A 17,758-nucleotide genomic window follows, 5' to 3' on the forward strand; every position below is an offset into this window, starting at 1 on the left:
AAGTAAGTCCTCATGATTTTATGTTCTATTTGTTTTTTAAACACAAGATAAGTTTGGAGCTGGACTCATGAAGTGGCCACCATGTTCCTCTTAACTCTAATATGTGTCTCTAGTCCGTCTACAAACCCCCAATGATGAGAAAAGTCCATCCTCTCAGTCTTTAGCCTGCTCCACTTTTCAGAAAATGTGTGCTCAAACAGGCCGTGTGGAGATTTTCCCTTCATGATATCACAAAGGGCAGTAGCCCCTCCCCCAGGTGGGTGACACTCCCACAGCTAGGTGTTTGTTCTGCCCTCTGAGTCTGCCTTCTCACTGTGAACAATAGGACATGGAGCGAGAAAGCCAGAGACACCCAAGACCTTTCTGATAGGGGGCGTGGCCAGACACCGCTCATTTACATATTTAAAGATACAGACACAGAAACAGCCTGTTCTGAGCAGGACTGAAACAGAGGGGTTTATAGGCATGATCAAATACAGGATCAGAGTGGATTTAGAACAAGAAACTTCACAGACATGTTTTGAGGAGCTCTGAGACTTATTTACACTGGTTGAAGAGGAGGAGAATATCTGACCTTTAAAGCGTGTGTGTGTGTGTGTGTGTGTGGAAACCTGTAAATGGCTTACATAAGAAATCACCCTGGATCAGCATATAAAGCCAAAATAAACTCCCTAAAAAGTGGGAGTAAGTTGAGCCGTAGATATTTTTGCTGTTTCCTGCTGGAGTCCGTCTGTCTGTCTGCATGTGTTTTTTTAATATGTCCTTAATTTAGTTCAGTAACATCCGTCTGTAATGAGCGTGTTCTGGAGACAGAGTTGATCCCCGGCTGACAGACGGGACGTGTCCTCCATGTTTTCACACATGAAGCTGACTCACGTTTAAAACTGGACATGTGACGTCACAGGGCTTCAGCACTTCTGCTTTTCCTGCAGCACAGAGGCAGTTTGACACTTGCTCTTCTGTGTGTGTGTGTGTACACGTACTGTACTTCTCTATCCCCAAACATTTCTCCGTGGGGTTTGTTTCTTTTAAATGTTAGCTAACCTTAGTGTGTGTGTGTGTGTGTGTGTGTGTGTGTGACTGCAGGACATCTGTGAGGACATCTCGGACCATGTGGAGCAGATTCACGCCCTGCTGGAGACCGAGTTCTCTCTGAAGCTTCTGTCCTACTCCGTCAACATCATCGTCGACATCAGGTGAGTCCTCACGAGACACCTCCACACATCCCTTCAGTTTGGTGCCTCTTATTTCAACCCTTCAACCCATGTAGACGAGTGAATCTCTGACCAAACTACAAACAGTCTCAAGGTGTGTTACCATAAAGAAATGAAAACAAGTAGGACCTTTAGTTCATGCCAGTACAGTTCTGAACAGGTCGGCTAGCTTGCATGTTAGGAAATAAGTTTGATATCTTAACTTGATATTGAATCCCTCATGCTGTGATGGTTTTTTGTGTTTTTGTGTTCAGGACGGTGCAGCTGCTGTGGCACCAGCTCAGAGTCTCAGTTCTGGTCCTGAAGGAGCGTCTGCTGCAGGGCCTGCAGGACTCCAACGGGAACTTCACCCGGCAGACCGACATCCTGCAGGCCTTCAGCCAGGACCAGCAGCAGGTAGAACACACACACACACCTAAACACACATCAAATCTTTAAAAGCTCAGCAGGTCTTAACTCGATGGTTGTTTCCTGCAGACCCGTCTGGACGCTCTGACCGAGGTGGACGACTGCGGTCAGCTGACCATCCGCTGCAGTCAGGACTACTTCTCTTTAGACTGCGGCATCACCGCCTTCGAGCTGAGCGACTACAGCCCGGGAGACGAGCCCGACGCCCCCAAAGCCGAAGACCCCTCTCAGGATCAAACCAAAGACAACGATCCTGAAGCGGGGCCGCAGGAGAGTGAGGGATCCTCAAACCAGGAAAACAAAAACACTTTACCTGATCTCACCCTGCCCGCTGACTCAAACAACCGCAACCTTGCTCCAGAAATATTACCCACAATGCAATGCAGCATGCCCAATCCCAGTGAGAGTGCAAAGCGCCCCCTGCAGGGTGGGAGCCGCAGCACTGAGGTGTCGCCCACACAGCCGTCTCTTCCAAAGAGGGCCGCTCTCTTCTCGGCCGGAGGACGCATGGAAGAGGACCAGAGGAGTCCGGGCTCAGGGCTGCAGGTCCAGGCCGAGCTGAGTCGGAGCTCCCCCTCTCTCATGGACCCTCCGGACAGGTCCAAGTTCTGGTTGGAGCTGGACTCGGTCTACCCGGAAAATGTTTCACAGTCCTACGAGAGTCTGCAGGTTGGTCCAACATTTTTATTTCTTTTACGCTTAGGTTTGAGTCTGCTCTTTAGGACAGCTCGATGAAACTCACACAGATGAACTGACACAGAAGGTAACACACAACAATCACTAAATGAATCAGGAGTGATTGGACACAGGTGTGACAAACAAGACACAGGAAGTAAAAAAAAAAGACAAGAAACAGTCGGGACAAGAACTACAAAATAAAACTAAAAAATTACAGACTGACAAAAAAGTATATGGACAAAAGTTTAAACAAGAGATGACAGAAAAGACAATAATTACAAAATAATACAGGAAATGCAAAAGGCAAGATACCATTTCTGTTCTCTGTTTCTGTATTTTTAGCTGCTCTGTATGGAGCACTTTGGGCTGAACCTTTTTATGAAAGCTGATAAATAAACAGGGCCGCGGGAAGTAGGGGTGCTGAGGGTGCTGGAGCCCAATAATGATTTATTAGGGGGTGAAAAATAGACAAATAACTTTTTTTAAAACAAAGCAATAAATTTAATTGATTTATTCGTCTATTCATTAAAATTCATTGGAAACATGAATGACGTAACTGTGAACAGTTAGTCAGTGCTTCATTTGTTAACTTTGAGGTGCACAGAGAGAATGCTGTTCCTCCGCGGCAGGAGGAGACAAAAAAAAGCCACGCAATACATCAAAAGTACTCACAGCTCTGGACCTTTCACAATAATGGCTCAAAATCAACTGGAGAGAAGTGCGTAGAATCACGACATGCGTCTGTCTTCGTCTCGCTCTCTTTGAGTTTAATTTTGGTTGTTTTCAGTTGAGAAATGTAATTCTATATGATAAGGTCATTCTATGTGCTGCGCCAATTCATAATCAATAAATTAATTTGTTTACTCTGGATTATAAACACTTAAACCTGTGATTAATACTTAGTATTAGCAGCAGCTTCTATCGATTTCAGAACATTTTACACTTCTATAGACAACAAACTCACAGCCAAAGTTCACTCTGACGTGTCCAATGACCAGTTCATAGTTTATAATTATTAGAGCAGTGAGTGTGACGAGAGGACACACGGATATCAGTGCACACTTATTGCACGTTGGAGCTGTCTGGACACCATCAGTCTGTTAACAGAGACTATAGTTAGCAGGGTAGATCCCACTATTCCGTGCTAAACTGATTTACATTAGAACTGATGATTGATTGAAGTTTCTGTTCCCTCTCCACCTCTGTGCGTAATGACACACTCTCGCTTATCTGTATTAGTTCACTCCCTTTCAGAGGTTGTTCTGCAGTTATTCAATTAATAATCAACTAGAATTCAGAAATCTAGGATAGCATCTAGTAGCTGCTCTGTTTGACAGGATGATCAAATGTCTTTGGTTTCTCTGATTATGTTGAAAACCTGTCAGCGACACTTCAGCGTGTGCGCAACGATAGTTTATCTTCCGGTGTTGACCCAAACATTTCAATCCCAGATGTGGTAAGATGAGCTACCAAGTTCTGTTGAGTGAGAAAAGCGAGTGTCAGTGCCGTGTAGAGCCCCCTTCCCCGCCCCCTGTCCGTTGACGCGAGCGACAGAGACGAAAATAGACTTTAGATTTTATTGTCCCCATGGGGAAATTATTGTTCAAGCGGAGGAGGAGGAAGCGGACTTGGAGCCGAGTAATCTATATATCTTCTACTTATTTATCAATGTTTTACGTAAGCTATAGGCTATGCACAGTCAACGTCAATCCTGGCTAAACACAAAAAATTAAGAATTTCACAGGCTTTGATAACTGTTGGAAATATTTGAGGGGATGTAAGTACTCTTCAAAATGTCTAAACATGCAACACGCTGCCGTTTCTTTCTTTAATGTATGGTTGCATCTGTAAAAGTCAGAAACCAGAAAAGCGTCACCGTCTCTTTGAACCTTAATTCTCTTCTCTTACCTGTCAGGTCATGGGCGGACGTCACCTCCACAGAAAGCACGCCGGCTCCAAACAGGGAGGATGCCCACAGGGGAGAGCGCACAGACCGCTGACCGACCTGAGGAGCTCATCCCGGGCCAGGCCGACCTCCATCGCCCCCCCGCCTCTCCAAGAGCCGGCGTCTGGGGATGAAATATCAACACAAATGGAGAGGACGCAGAAGGAGACACACGCGCACAGTGAGGGGGACTCTGACTCCTCGTTACCCTCCCCCATGAGGGAGCACTTCCTCTCCTCAGACATGGAGGCGTCCGGAGAGGAGTCGGACCCCCGGCCGTGTCCCCGCAAGACGGCGGTCTGGATCGTGAAGCGCCAGGGGCAGAAGGTGAGGGTTGTTGCGGTATGTCGAGGAGGGAAGTTTGGAGAGTTGAGCGTTGGTTTAAAAACTAAATCAGAGCTCCTGTGAGGAACTCTGATTTTGTTTTGGTCTTGGGGAGCCTGTGGACGAAGCGGTAGTATTCTCAAAAAAAAATAAAAAAATTTGAATTTAATATTTTTTTAAATGAGTTAGCGCCCTCTTGTATCCCTCAATGCAAAGGATCTATACCAAACCTCTGGACGTGCACAGAGGACATAACTGGTGTACAGCTCAACAAAAACTAGATGAGCTAAACTCACTCTCATATTCTCCCTCATCCTTTTGCAATCAGCTCAAAATAACAAGTTTTTTTGAGTGGGTAAGGACATGCATGAAAGGAACCACAGGTCGGACTTGAACCCGGGCCACCTGCTTGGAGGACTATAGCCTCTGTACATGGGGTGCGACCTAACTACTAGGCTATCAGCGCCTTAAAATAAAGTTGAAGACATCAGGAAGATGAGCACAGAAGGGGAAAAGAGGCTCTAAGTCTGCTGAAGTCACATCAGCATCATTTTTGATTCAACAAATTAACAAGATTTTAGTCTTTCGATGTCTCTGATGGACAAGCTGAGCTAAAGTTTGCTCCGGCTCGGCTAGCAGCCCCTGAAGAGCGATGGAGAGACCCTGATTGTGATCATCAACCCTCTTTATTCAGGGCTTTAGAGTTGTTTTTATTACCAGGTCTGTTTATTCCGGAGAGGACGAGATTCTGTGGTTGATTTGCTGAACGCTGAAGAGTCATCGTGAGACTTGTTTGGTTTTCTTTACAGCTTACATCTGTCGCTCCTCTGTGGACAATGATGCAGCTCAGAATAAACAAAGTGCAGAGATTCAGCTGACTAAATGAGAATCCTCTGTTTGTATTCTTGAGATTTATGGGACATAATTGATGAAAATGTTTCATATTCATCAAATCCAGCATGCTCAAAAATTCCAAACTTTATAAATAATATGAAATGGAAGCAGTGCAAACATAGAACATATTCACTGTCCTGTTTTGCCAACACTCATCATGACTTTTTATGTGACTTCATCCGTTCTAAGAGCATCGTATGAATACAGTTTTCCCTCCTCTACTATCCTCCATCAGGCGGCCCAGGTGTCATCTAAAGACAGCCCAGACAGAGAGCACTGGTACGGGTCAGAAGAGTTCCTGGCGCTCCCCGCTCAGCTCAGGAAAACGGAGATGCTCGCTATGAAACTGGAAAGTCTGACTCAGTCCATCCTGCTGGTGAGTCGAGACTGAAGTTCCTCTTTATGCACCATTATCACACATGAATCACACAACAAGGAGGCAAGAGCATGACGTGATGTTTTTGTTGACTCTCGTCCTGCAGAGGCCTGTTAGCTGTGACTCTACCCAGGAGGCTTTGCAGGATGTGGATGACTGGGATCTGACGGAGCTCAACCAAGACTGGGATGTAGGGGAGAGCGAGGACAACAGGAACAGCGGAGGGGAGAGCGGGGACAGCATTCCCCTTCATCTTCCACCTCTGGTATCTAACAGTTACACCTTTATGTTACATTTTCACGTTTTTTTTTTTCTTCTTCTTATGTTGGAGATCATTTCTTGATGTACGTTCTTCTGTTCGCCTCCCTTCAGCTTCCGTACAGACGTAACCTGGTCAGCCGCTTTAGCCCCACCTCCTCCAGCGATATCGCGCCCTCATTGGATGAAAGCATCGAGTCCGGTCTGTTAAGTGACCTGCAATCTGAAGAGGAGGAGGGACGAAGGTCTGCAGACGGCTGCCCGCAGCTGACAGCGCCCCCGGTGGACGTGCGTGAAGGAGTGTCCCTGGTGCACCAGCTGCTGGTGGACATTCAGCGCCAAGACAGAGACCCTGATGTTTGGAGGAAGATTGAGGTATGAGGTCTTCTCTTCTTTGTCTCTACTTCTAAACTTCTAATCTTTCTCTCTGTCATATTTTTATTTTGGTATAAAATTTCGCAAAGAGGTATCGTTAGGGTCTGGGCGTGTTCTTTTTCCTGAAGTTTAATTTGACTTCATCAAAGGGTAATCATTTCTTCTTTAAGATACAAAGTCGTGGTGTGCATCAGATAAGTAGGGGGTCTCCTGAGGCAAGACATGACGTAAAGAGAACGACGGTTTGGCAATTCGAAGGAGCGCAGACGATGTCAAGGGCAAAAGAGGCCATTGTGTAACCATGGAAACCATCAACAGTCATCTAAGGACAATTTAGTTTCAATTAATGTCCTTAAATGGATATGCAAGTGCAGCTAGCTGTCCACTTTTATGTTATTCTTTTTTGAAACTTATTCTTCATCTTGCTTCATTTGTTGCCCGTCAGATCCATAACCATGGCGACAGGTAAAGTCTTGGTCGTGCTGTCTGAACCTGAAGCCACACAAAGTTGGCGGTGTGATGATGATAGAGGATGAGTTCTGACATTGAAGCTACACTCATAAACACAAAATGATCTCATGGACAAACTTGTAGATTAAATAGTGAACTCTCCTGTAGCTTTGGGTGCAAACACATCCGGAGAGTCGAGGTTTACTGACGTGTTTGAACGGAAAAAAGTTGACTTTGGTTTATTTGGTGCAGAGGTCACACCAACCCAAAGAGGTTTTGCTGTGACGTGTGGACATCAGAAGGTGCTTTATATCACCTGAATCTTCTGTACCTGCTCACCTGATGGAGCATTTATCTGCAGAAGAGCCACAGGACGAATCCTTGAATTATAATTCTGACCACAGAACGACAAGTGGACCCAAAAATCCCCCTAAACGCCAGGCTTTCCCCTGCTTCACTGCAGCCGTCTTGATGGATTGGAGGGCTGGTATCGGATCGTCCTGTGGCCCCGTTAATTCATCACCTCTCTGCTAAAGGTCACGTTTGATTGGCAGGCAGATTATTGATGAGGCTGCCCGGTGAACTAATCAGTCATATCTGTCATATTGAATATGGCAAAATGTCAATAGCTCTGGGGATCCGTTCTCCTCGCGGCTGCTCATTTAATTAGCGCTATAAAGAAGCTGTTCTGCCTTCTCCAACATCTTTTATTGTTTTATTTTACTCAGGTTTATTTCACTCTCCCTGCTTTTACAGCCTTTATATTCTAATTCTCAACACCTTCTAGTCCCCGAGCAACGTCTTACTTTGCAGCTGAAGCGTCTCCGTCCCCCCCTGAGGGGTCAATGGAGTTCAGCGTATTGGTCTTATCTGGTGTTAGCCGGGTCAGGAGCCCGCATACAGAATCCGAGCGCTGTAATAGGATTATCTGTGAGGATGGTCGGGAAACGCAACGATCAATCTGTGAATTAAAGGCTCGGGGGGGGGGGGGGCGTCCTTGGACCGAGGGATCAGTGACCCGGAAGGTCGTGAGTTTGATCCCCTCATCAAACTCCTTCATATGAAATCAGATGGTCTGCATTAATATTCACAGTTAATGATGATTTGACTGATGAAATGTCAGAGCTGTCCCCCTGCTCCGTCTTCCTCTCCGCGCTTACGTGTGGAGGAAATGTTTTGATCATTGTTTTTAAGGTGTCCAGACAAACACGAGTCCATGACGGGAATCTAAACACTCTGCTACTCTAAAGATGGGCGGGTGATACAGAAGTTATGAAACTTGTTTAACCTGAGTGAACCACTACTGCTTGAAAACAACAAGTCGGAGCCAGAGACTTTAAATATGAATGTTTGATGCCTGAGTGACGTCACCCGTCTGTTCCTGCAGGGGGCGCTGGAGTCCCATCGATGGCGGTCTCCATGCTGGAAATGCTGCCTCAGCCTAACTTTCAGTCAACCTAACGACAGACTGAGAGCTGGAGCTGAGGCGGGTTTAAGCCTCCTGACAAACCGTTACACCGCGCCCGCCTGTCAATCATGTCATCTATGCGCCTAACTATGGATAACACGTATCGTTCATAAAATTAAAACGGAGCAGTTTAAAAATAAATTCACCACCAGTGTGTGCCAGTGATGACAATAACTAATCAGACCTATTTGTTTTTTTGAACCAGGCTGTAAACATGTTAATCTCTGCTGTAAAAATAGGCTTTTTTAGAATGGGTGTGTATGTGACTTCCTGTGCTTCTGCAGCCAGCCTCTAGTGGACAGTCGAGGAACTGCAGGATTTTACACTTCAGCATTGGCTTCATTTTTTAAGCTGGAGGTTGCCGCTTGGTCTGAGTTTGTTTGAAATATGAAAGATGAAATGTTGCTACTACTATACTCAAAGTATATGATGATTACGTTTCTGTTTTGGTCGCATTGAGAGGCTCAGAATCGGCTGACAACGTTACAAGAAAGATCACGGCAGACTAAACCTTTTTGTTAGAGAGTAAGATTCTTCAGACACAGCTGTTATAAAACTCTAAGACATAAAGAAAACAGTGTTCAGGAACAGCTCTGGGTACCAGCCATCACTTACAAATGAGTTTCCCTTGCAGTCGCTGGGTCTCTGATTAGTCGGATGCTAGGAGACATTTTTGCCCCCCCGCCCTCGTGGCACGCCCCGAACCTCTCAGACACAATAAGTATGTATAATCCCCGGCACGTTCAGGGCCGCGTGCAGCTCCCTCTGAATCATTCAGACCCCCCTGCGGCACTCACTGTTTCTGTCTGTGGTCATGAAAAAAAATATTCATGTGAGCCAGCAACGTGTGGAATCCAGAGTTTGAGTTTGATATGTGTGGATGCACGTTTAAAATGTTTAGAATCGGAGCCACTCAGACTCTCAGATATTATTTTGAATTTATATTTAACACCAAAATATTACAAACAAAAGGACTAACATTCATAAAGTAGCATTAACAGAGAGTTAAAACATTCCCTAAAAGTAAAAAACAATCTCCCTGAAATACAAAACAAAACCTCCAAAAACATGAATGTATGCTCTGCTGTGTCACACATGACACCTCGAGTTAACCACACACACACACACACACACACACACACACACACACACACACACTCGTCAATCCTCTCTGCTCCCGGCTAATTAGCTGATTAGCTGCTTAATTAGCAGCATGTAATCATGGCGATGGATGAGCCGCCTAATTGAGGAAGTGAAGAGAGGAGCAGCAGAGTCTCTGCGAGGAGGATGACATTCTGTCTCTGCGCGTCGAGTCTCGTCTGAATACGACCACGAATAAAACGGAGAAGACAAATCATCTGTCCGGGGAGGACAAAGCGGGTAAAGATCAGCGCTGGAGCAGAAGTGAACCCACTCCAGGAGCAGAGTGGAAATGAATCCGTCCAGGAGGTCTGAAGTCGGATGTGTTGGTTGTCGGAGGAGCGGAGATTTGATTACAGTTGGAATAAAAAAGGTGGAAAGAACGGTAGAATCAAATATTGAAGCTTGAGGGAGAAGATATCACTTCCATGTCGGCTGTCAGTAGCACAGCTCAGGGTCTTTTTTATTCTCCGATGTCGAAGTTCACCTTTAAATCTCTTCTTTTTTTTTTCCAGAGCAAAATAATCAGAAAGAAGCCAGACTGTGACTTGATTTAGCTGTTAGCTCAGTGAAAGTCATATTTCACCATGGGGGAATGAAGGATCTTAGGTAATGTTGTCCCCGCTCTCCCCTCAGCTGTTCCCGTTGTCCCCGCTCTCCCCTCAGCTGTTCCCGTTGCCCCCGCTCTCCCCTCAGCTGTTCCCGTTGTCCCCGCTCTCCCCTCAGTTGGTCCCGTTGTCCTCGCTCTCCCCTCAGCTGTTCCCGTTGTCCTCGCTCTCCCCTAAATCCCAGTCTCAGTTGACCTCTGTCAGATCCCAGTCATCCACATCCTGCAAAGCCTCCTGGGTAGAGTCACAGCTAACACGCCTCTGCAGGAACCACAGACTGTATGAGAAATGGACGTAGCAACTGTGACGTTGCCCATTATTGTGAGGCTAAAGATCATTCTGGATGTCGCCATCTTGGTTTAATGGAGACAGAAGTGACCATATTTGGAGTAGGGGGTGGAGCTGGAGAGGAGCAAGTACTAAGTTATCAAAGTTATATAATGTTAGCTCAAGGCTAATTCATTAGCTGGCTAATTTGATAGCTTTTCCTACGGAATGAGGTTCTACATTTGTTTTTTGCTGATAAAGTTGATATTTATTTGACTAAAAGCTAATAGAGTGGATGGAATAAAGCAAAACATCTGCTGGAAATGAACCAAATCCCTCAGTGAAAACTCCTGCCAGCTTGGCAAGCACAGTCCACTTATGGTTCCCCCCGAGTTTTCCCGGTGGACATACCTCCTTCGCTAGCGAGATAAAAATGGCGGACCTGCGCAAAAGTTTTGTTCTAGACTGGGAGGAGTCCATAGGTGGAAATACCAGGGGAGGTGAGGGGATTTTTTTTTTTTTACCAGAATCCCACTGTGATGTCACAAGGAGAGCACATTTGAAACAGAGCATTTTTCTCTGTGTTGTAAGACTTATGCAGACCACAAACAAAGGACTGGATGGGTTTATTTCACATTTTGTGAGTCAGTAGACACTCAGGTTACCCAAATATATGTTCAAAAACACTGTAGAAGTGGATTTTTTAAAATATGTCCCCTTTAAAATGTAAAACGCTTGGCAAATTGTCATTTCATTTTATGCCCTAACTTTCTATCTACCAGAAGGGCCTCACTTTATTTCAAAATAAAAGTACTCTCAGTTTAAGACATAATTCGAAATAGAAGCCTAACTATTTTCATTTTTAAATGTAAAATGATGGAATTTCAAAATTTAATTCAACATTGATTTACAGTCTAAGTAAAAGTCTGCATCACTTTTGTTTTTGTACAGATTGCACTTTTAAAAGTTCCTTAAAGTGTCTAAACTTTAGCACGACATTGACTTTGATGATGTGGACTTGTAACCTGCTCAGTTTGTCGGGATGCCAGAGTGTTTGTTGGTTAGTTTAGGTGACAATCCTTTGTCTCTGCAATAAGAAAAAGTAGAAGTGAAATTAACTCATTGGAGAAACAGACGTAGAGAAAGTTTTCCTTTGGCTGCGGATAAAAATGGGAACATTGCAGCTTGTGTTTGTGAATCTCAGTATCTTATAAAATCTTTAAAATAATGACATCATCGTATCCTGACCGCTGTTATAATAATGTTTGGCCTGTGCCTTTCTTCCTCGTCTTCTCTCTGTTTGTTCGTTCCTCACGCTGCCTCTTCTGTCCAACATGAATATTTAATGTGAGACTTTCTCCTCCGCACTTTGTGATCGTCTAGACGCTGTTGTCTTGACCTTGACCTCCTCCTCATCATTTGCTGCGTTGCTCACATACTTTGTGTCCACGTCACGTAAACCTGCGGCTTGTTCTGTGAAAGTTTATGAGAGCGACGCAGGAAACGAACATGCACGGAAGTCGGAGTTTCTTAATTGCTCCGTACGGGATACGACTCCTGACGGGAGCTGAAACTCAGCGTAAACACCACAAGACTAAAGAAACGCAGACGCAGATCGAGTCCACAAGTTGGATAAGTGTCCCACACTTCATGTGATCACATCGTATGTGCCGTCTGCTCCTCAGTGTGAGCTGGCTGTGTGTGCGGCGGCTCTGCGGCACGCCGGCCTATCTGCGAGCAGTGGGAGTCAGACAGACAACAAACTCAGATCAACACTCGTCTGATTGGCCCGGCAGGGGGGGGCAGGGACGCCCACCGACAGCACAGAAGAAGAGAAGATAGGAAAATAAGGAAGAGGAGGAGGAGGAGGAGTGTTTTTCTCTCGCCTTGTGTGTCTATAGATAAAAACATTTAAACAAAGCGGACAGATCCAAAGTCAAGTTGTTTGCAGAAATATAACATGACATCGTTAATTCTGATCCTGCTTCTAAAATATTTTATATCCTGCACAGAGCTGAGAAAAAACATTTTCCAAGCAGTAACCAGTGTTGAAAAATGAAGCCGATGCTGAAGTGTAAAATCCTGCAGTTCCTCGAGTGTCCACTGGAGGTGGACACTGTACGGGGGGTGAATGTTTTGATGACTCATCAGTTTTGATTTGATGAAGGATAAGAGTTATTCACAATAAGGCGTGTAGCTGACCTGACTGACAGGCGGTTTGTCCGGAGGCTTCAAACCCGCCTCAGCTCCAGCTCTCAGCCTGTCGTTAGGTTGACTGAAAGTTAGGCTGAGGCAGCATTTCCAGCATGGAGACCGCCATCGATGGGACTCCAGCGCCCCCTGCAGGAACAGACGGGTGACGTCACTCAGGCTTCAAACATTCATATTTAAAGTCTGTGATCAATTCTCATAAACTCAAGGTGTCCTCTGAGGAGCTTCCTCTTCCTCTCCTTTTCTGTGTTTAATTTCTTTTGATGTATTTATTATTTTAAGGGCGCAAAATACACTTTTTGGCGATTTTGCCTTTATTGGACAGGACAGCTGAAGACAGACAGGAAACGTGGGGAGGAGACAGTGAGGGGGACGACATGTATCAAAGGGGAAAGGTCAGATCGGAACCCACGGCTGCAGCAACGAGGACTACAGCCTCTGTACATGCGGCGAGCGTCATAACCGCTAGGCTATGACCGGCGCCCCTTCTACGGTTTTCTAACACTACCTGACTATGTCCCTGATATCATCCCTGGGAGACCCCTCCTCGATTATCAACTGTCTGAAGCCGTGGAGAACAGGAGTCGCCCCCTGGTGGCTGCATTTGATTCACTTTTTTACACCGAGTGGTTGTTTCCACTTCTTCCCGTCTTTGGTTGAACTTTGAAGAAAAGGGATTTTCTCCGTCTTCTGAGCGTGGATAATTGAATACAAACCTGAGCAACCTCTGCTGCTCTCACTTCCTGCCGCTTCTTTCCTTATATGGTGTTTTTCCTCGCTCCCTGGGCCCATAAACATCAGCCCCCGTTGCCTGTAACATATTAATCATCGAAGGCAAACATCGTCTGCCGGGAGTTTGAGTCTGAATCTATCAGCGTCGTCCTTCAGAAAGCGCCGTCAGCCGAGCGGTAATTATCCGGCGGTGAAGAGCCGAACCACAGGAGGAAGAGATGAAGCAGATATCAGAGCGCTTATCCAGGCGGCGGACCATCAGATCAGGCGATTCAGCTCCCAGCAGGCCTTTCTGCCCCTCGGGAGCCTCACTGGTTTAGAGACATCAAAGCAGCTGTAAGCAGCCCAGTGCACGCTGGTCGATATCCAAAACCAACGCCGCTCCTGTTCACGCCTACATCCTCCCCCTCTTCCTGCTCTTTTTCTCTCTCGTGCACCACGTTTCCCCGCTTCCTCTCTTCTTCATTCTTTCTCCTCTCCTCACCTTTACTCCTTCAGTTCTTGCCGTTCAGTCTCTCTGGTTCTCATCCTTCCCTTTCTGTTTTCTTTGTTACATCTCCTTTTCCTCCTCTCTCTTCCTTTTCTTTTGTCTTGCCTTTTTCCTTTTCTTTTCTTTTCTGCTTGTCTCCTTTCCTTCCTTCATTTCCTCCAGCTTGGCTAGTCTTCCTCCCCCGTTTCCTTTCCTCTATGCTTAGTTCGTTTTCCTCATTCTTGTCCTGACTGCACTCTGTTCTTTACTCTCATTTCTTTTCCTTTCCTTTCCTTTCCTTTCCTTTCCTTTCCTTTCACTCATTTCCTTTCCTTTCTTTCCCTTCATTTCCTTTCCTTCCCTACCTTCCCTTCCTTCCCTTTCTTGCCTCCTTCCATGTCCTTTCTTCAGCTCCTTTCTCTTCTCCTTCTCTTCCTTGCCTCCTTCCATGCCCTATCTCTCCCTCCTTTCCTCCTTTCCTCCTCTCCTCCTCTCCTCTTCTCTCTCTCCGTACTTTTGATTTCCATCCCTCCTCCATAACGAGCGGCCCAGAGATGGACGGAATCATATCGATGTTTTTTTAGGTTCATAATATAATTAACATGCTGCCGCTCAATCGGTCAAGGTTTGACCACACACACACACACACACACACACACACACACACACAAACACATCTGATCATTACAGCGAGCCGACACACACTTTCCTCTGATGAAGACGTAAACATTGGATGCAGAGATTTGTAGGCGAGCTGTGAGCGTGGATACACACATTCCCCTCCTCGCTGCAGCCGTTAGTTTGTGAGATAGATAGATGTGTGTATTATGCATGTGTTGTATTACGACGTTATGTTCAAGAGGTCACCTTGCTCAGGCCGGTTAGTCCTGAAGCAGTGAGAGTGCAGGCCAGCGGGGGGACGGGGAGGGGGGGCAATCATGCTTAAGGGGGGTAAGGGGTAACTTTGCCTCGCGTGTGAGTGCGCCTTCAACCCATGAATCCCGGGTTGTTGCAGCATGTGCGGCCAGTGTCAGGTCATCATAACTAAATATGTTGTTGCTGCAACATATTTCAAATGAAGTGTTGTTCTTCATTTGGAGAGTAAGAAACCATCCTCATGTTCAGATGAGCTCCTCACATCACAAAGATGTAAACAGTTCGTCCTGCTCCTGTTTAACATCTTTAATCTTTCTCTTTTGTTCCGCCTCTAAAACAACATTTTAAAGACGTCCCCCCCTCCTCGTCTGATCTTCACATCAGCTGTTAACTCCTCCTTTCACATCCACCTCCCTCTCTTTCTTCTCCTTTGCCTCCGTCTCTCCTTCATCGTGACTGAAGGTTCAAACCGTCCTTTGAGCTCGTCTCCTCTGCTCCTCTTAGCGAGTGAGGAGGGATTTAAACGGAGGGATCGATGCTGGATCTGAAACTTTTTCATGTGGATTTCCTCGTCTTCATCTGAACCTTTCAGCATTTTTTACACCGCAGAGAAAAAAGAACGAGCTCACATGTATTCACACATAATTTAGGGTGTTCTCTCAGTGTATTTAAGTCAGATTTGAAGGTTTCAGGGGAAGCTCTGTCAGCATTGAGCTCCATCTCCTCATGAGTCTCCTGTCAGCCAGTAGATGGCAGTCTAGATCCATCAAGCACCGAGCAGTCTCCTCCTCCTCTCTGTCTAACTTTCTGTCTTCAAGCTCTCAAAAAACTGGAAATCAAAGTAAATATCTCAAAAGAAGGGGAACATGTTTGTTTTTGATCTGAGAAATTATTCCTCTCACCGACAGTTTTTCCATAATAATCTTAATATGATGTTTTCACCTGTAACTGAGTTTTTAATCGGTCAGCATCTCTGATTTCATGATTACTTGTGTAAGGGCAGGTGTGGAGAAAGTAAAAAACGTTGCCTCACACTGCAGCATGCGTAGCCTATGAGCTCATTTGCAACGCCCATGCCCATATATGGGCCTTTAAATTGACATCAAACTCACATGTAACAGGAAGCACAACGTCATGCATGACCACAGGAGTCCTCTTCATAAGCGCCCTTTATATATAACCGGATATTTATATATGTGACAAGGTTTGTTGTTGTTTCAGGAGCTTGTGCATTAGCATAAGAAGCTATATTTTAGCACTAAATCTCTGTATCAGATGTTTGGTGACACTTTCAGTTAAGGTCACTATATTCCCTTAAAATTCAATTCTCCCCCCTCCTTGATGATTGACATTTTGAAGTATTCTCAAAACACACTTTTACTCCTTATCTTTTAACTGTATATTACTAAACCAGCACATTCTTCTGTTGTTGTTGTTGTTGTTGTTGTTCTGTGTATGTTGTTAAGTTTTGTGCTTTATAAATCAAGTGAAAATAATTTTGGTTATATCTGCAGCCAGATGTGTCGGCCTCCGGGTCGTTTAAACATCCTCTTAGAATCCTCTGTGTTGAACAGTTTGAAACACGAGTGAGGTGACGGTGACACACTCTGCTCTTAGTTCTGTAAATCACTGTTTTAAACATTTTTCTGTCCTCGACTTTTACCCTCTAACGATATTTGTTCAGCCTCTCTTCTTTTTATTCAGCTCTCCTCTCCTCTCCTCTCCTCTCCTCTCTTCTCCTCTCCTCTCCTCTGCTTTCCTCTCCTCTCTCCTCTCTCTGTATTTATCTGAAACCGTGTTTACCTGTTACATCCTGCAGGTTGTTTTTTTTCCCCTTCTCTTTCTGTCCTTGAATTAATTCATGTGGAATCGGCTCTGAAACATTGTCAGGCCGTTCCCGTCTTTTTTTTTGTTTCTCTTTCTTTATCCTCCTCTCCTCCCTCCAATCTGTTGCTTTCTCCTTCCTCTCCCTGTTGCATCTCGTTACCTGTTGGATTCTCAAACACCTTCTTTTTTTTTTAACGCTCTCTCTCATGTGTCTCTTTCCTCTCTCTGTTTGTCGGTCCCGTGTTGTTTTGATATGACTCCAGCAGGCTCTGGACAGCAGCCTGTTTTCATGCTATAATTATTATTTTTAAATCATCTGACACCCCTCTCCCTCCCTCCCTGCCTCTCCTCTCCTCTCTCGCCCCCCAGTGCTTCGTGCAGCAGTTGGACGGGTTCATCTCGTGGCTGCAGGAAGCGTTGGACAGCACTGAGAACTGGACGCAGCCCAGACAGGAGCTGGACAGCCTGAGGGTGTACCTGGACACACACCTGGTGAGAGCACACACACACACACACACACACACACACACACACACACACACACACACACACACACACACACACACACACACACACACACACACACACACACACACACACACACACACACACACTCCACAGTCCTGTGGTAGATCTCCAGCTCGTGCGCTTACAAACATGAAAACAAAGTGTTCAGGGGGGATTCTGGTATTTTAAAACCTGTGCTGCTATTATCCCTGAATTAATCGAGAACGTTGGGAATACTGTCGGGATAAAAGAAAAACACCTGCAGTGTTTCCTGGAGTCCCCCCCGCCCCCCCCCCCCCTCCTCACCTATGGGATCCCGCTGTCCTTTTCTACCTCTCTGTAATATGTATTTTTTTTAAAAAGGTGGCGTAAAAGTATCAGAGTTCTCCTTCAGAGGTGGAATAAGGGTCAGATTGTTTCTGCTGAGGTCAAAGGTCGGCGGTTTACTGACTGGAGTGATAAATGTCAGAGAGGGATGATGGGTAAAATAACGACACACAGATAGATGAACACAGACTGTGTTCCATCTAATCTTCACCGCTTTCATCATGATTTCTCTCTTTTTGTTCCAATTTGTTTTTCATCTGCGTCTCGTCCTCTCCCTCCGTCTGTTCTCTCTCTCTCTCTCTCTCTCTCTCTCTCTCTCTCTCTCTGACCATCTGCCCCTCCATGCTCTTGTTTTATCTCTTTTCTTTGCTCATTCTGGAAATCTACCTGTTTTTCTAATGTAC

The 17,758-nt window shown here is 45.5% G+C and overlaps 1 protein-coding gene across 1 annotated transcript in view; it reads left to right on the forward strand.

Annotated features, from left to right (window-relative positions):
* akap6 (A kinase (PRKA) anchor protein 6) overlaps positions 1–17,758 on the forward strand; it is a 158,122-nt gene that overhangs the window by 31,079 nt on the left and 109,285 nt on the right. The window contains exons 4-11 of the mRNA XM_020652723.2: positions 1,087–1,196; positions 1,469–1,610; positions 1,692–2,291; positions 4,216–4,572; positions 5,699–5,839; positions 5,946–6,104; positions 6,212–6,472; positions 16,890–17,012. Of these exons, the coding sequence (XP_020508379.2) occupies positions 1,087–1,196; positions 1,469–1,610; positions 1,692–2,291; positions 4,216–4,572; positions 5,699–5,839; positions 5,946–6,104; positions 6,212–6,472; positions 16,890–17,012 (1,893 nt within the window). The remainder of the gene's footprint in view (positions 1–1,086; positions 1,197–1,468; positions 1,611–1,691; positions 2,292–4,215; positions 4,573–5,698; positions 5,840–5,945; positions 6,105–6,211; positions 6,473–16,889; positions 17,013–17,758) is intronic.

This window comes from Labrus bergylta, chromosome 18 (assembly GCF_963930695.1).
Source record: "Labrus bergylta chromosome 18, fLabBer1.1, whole genome shotgun sequence".
NCBI lineage: Eukaryota > Metazoa > Chordata > Actinopteri > Labriformes > Labridae > Labrus > Labrus bergylta.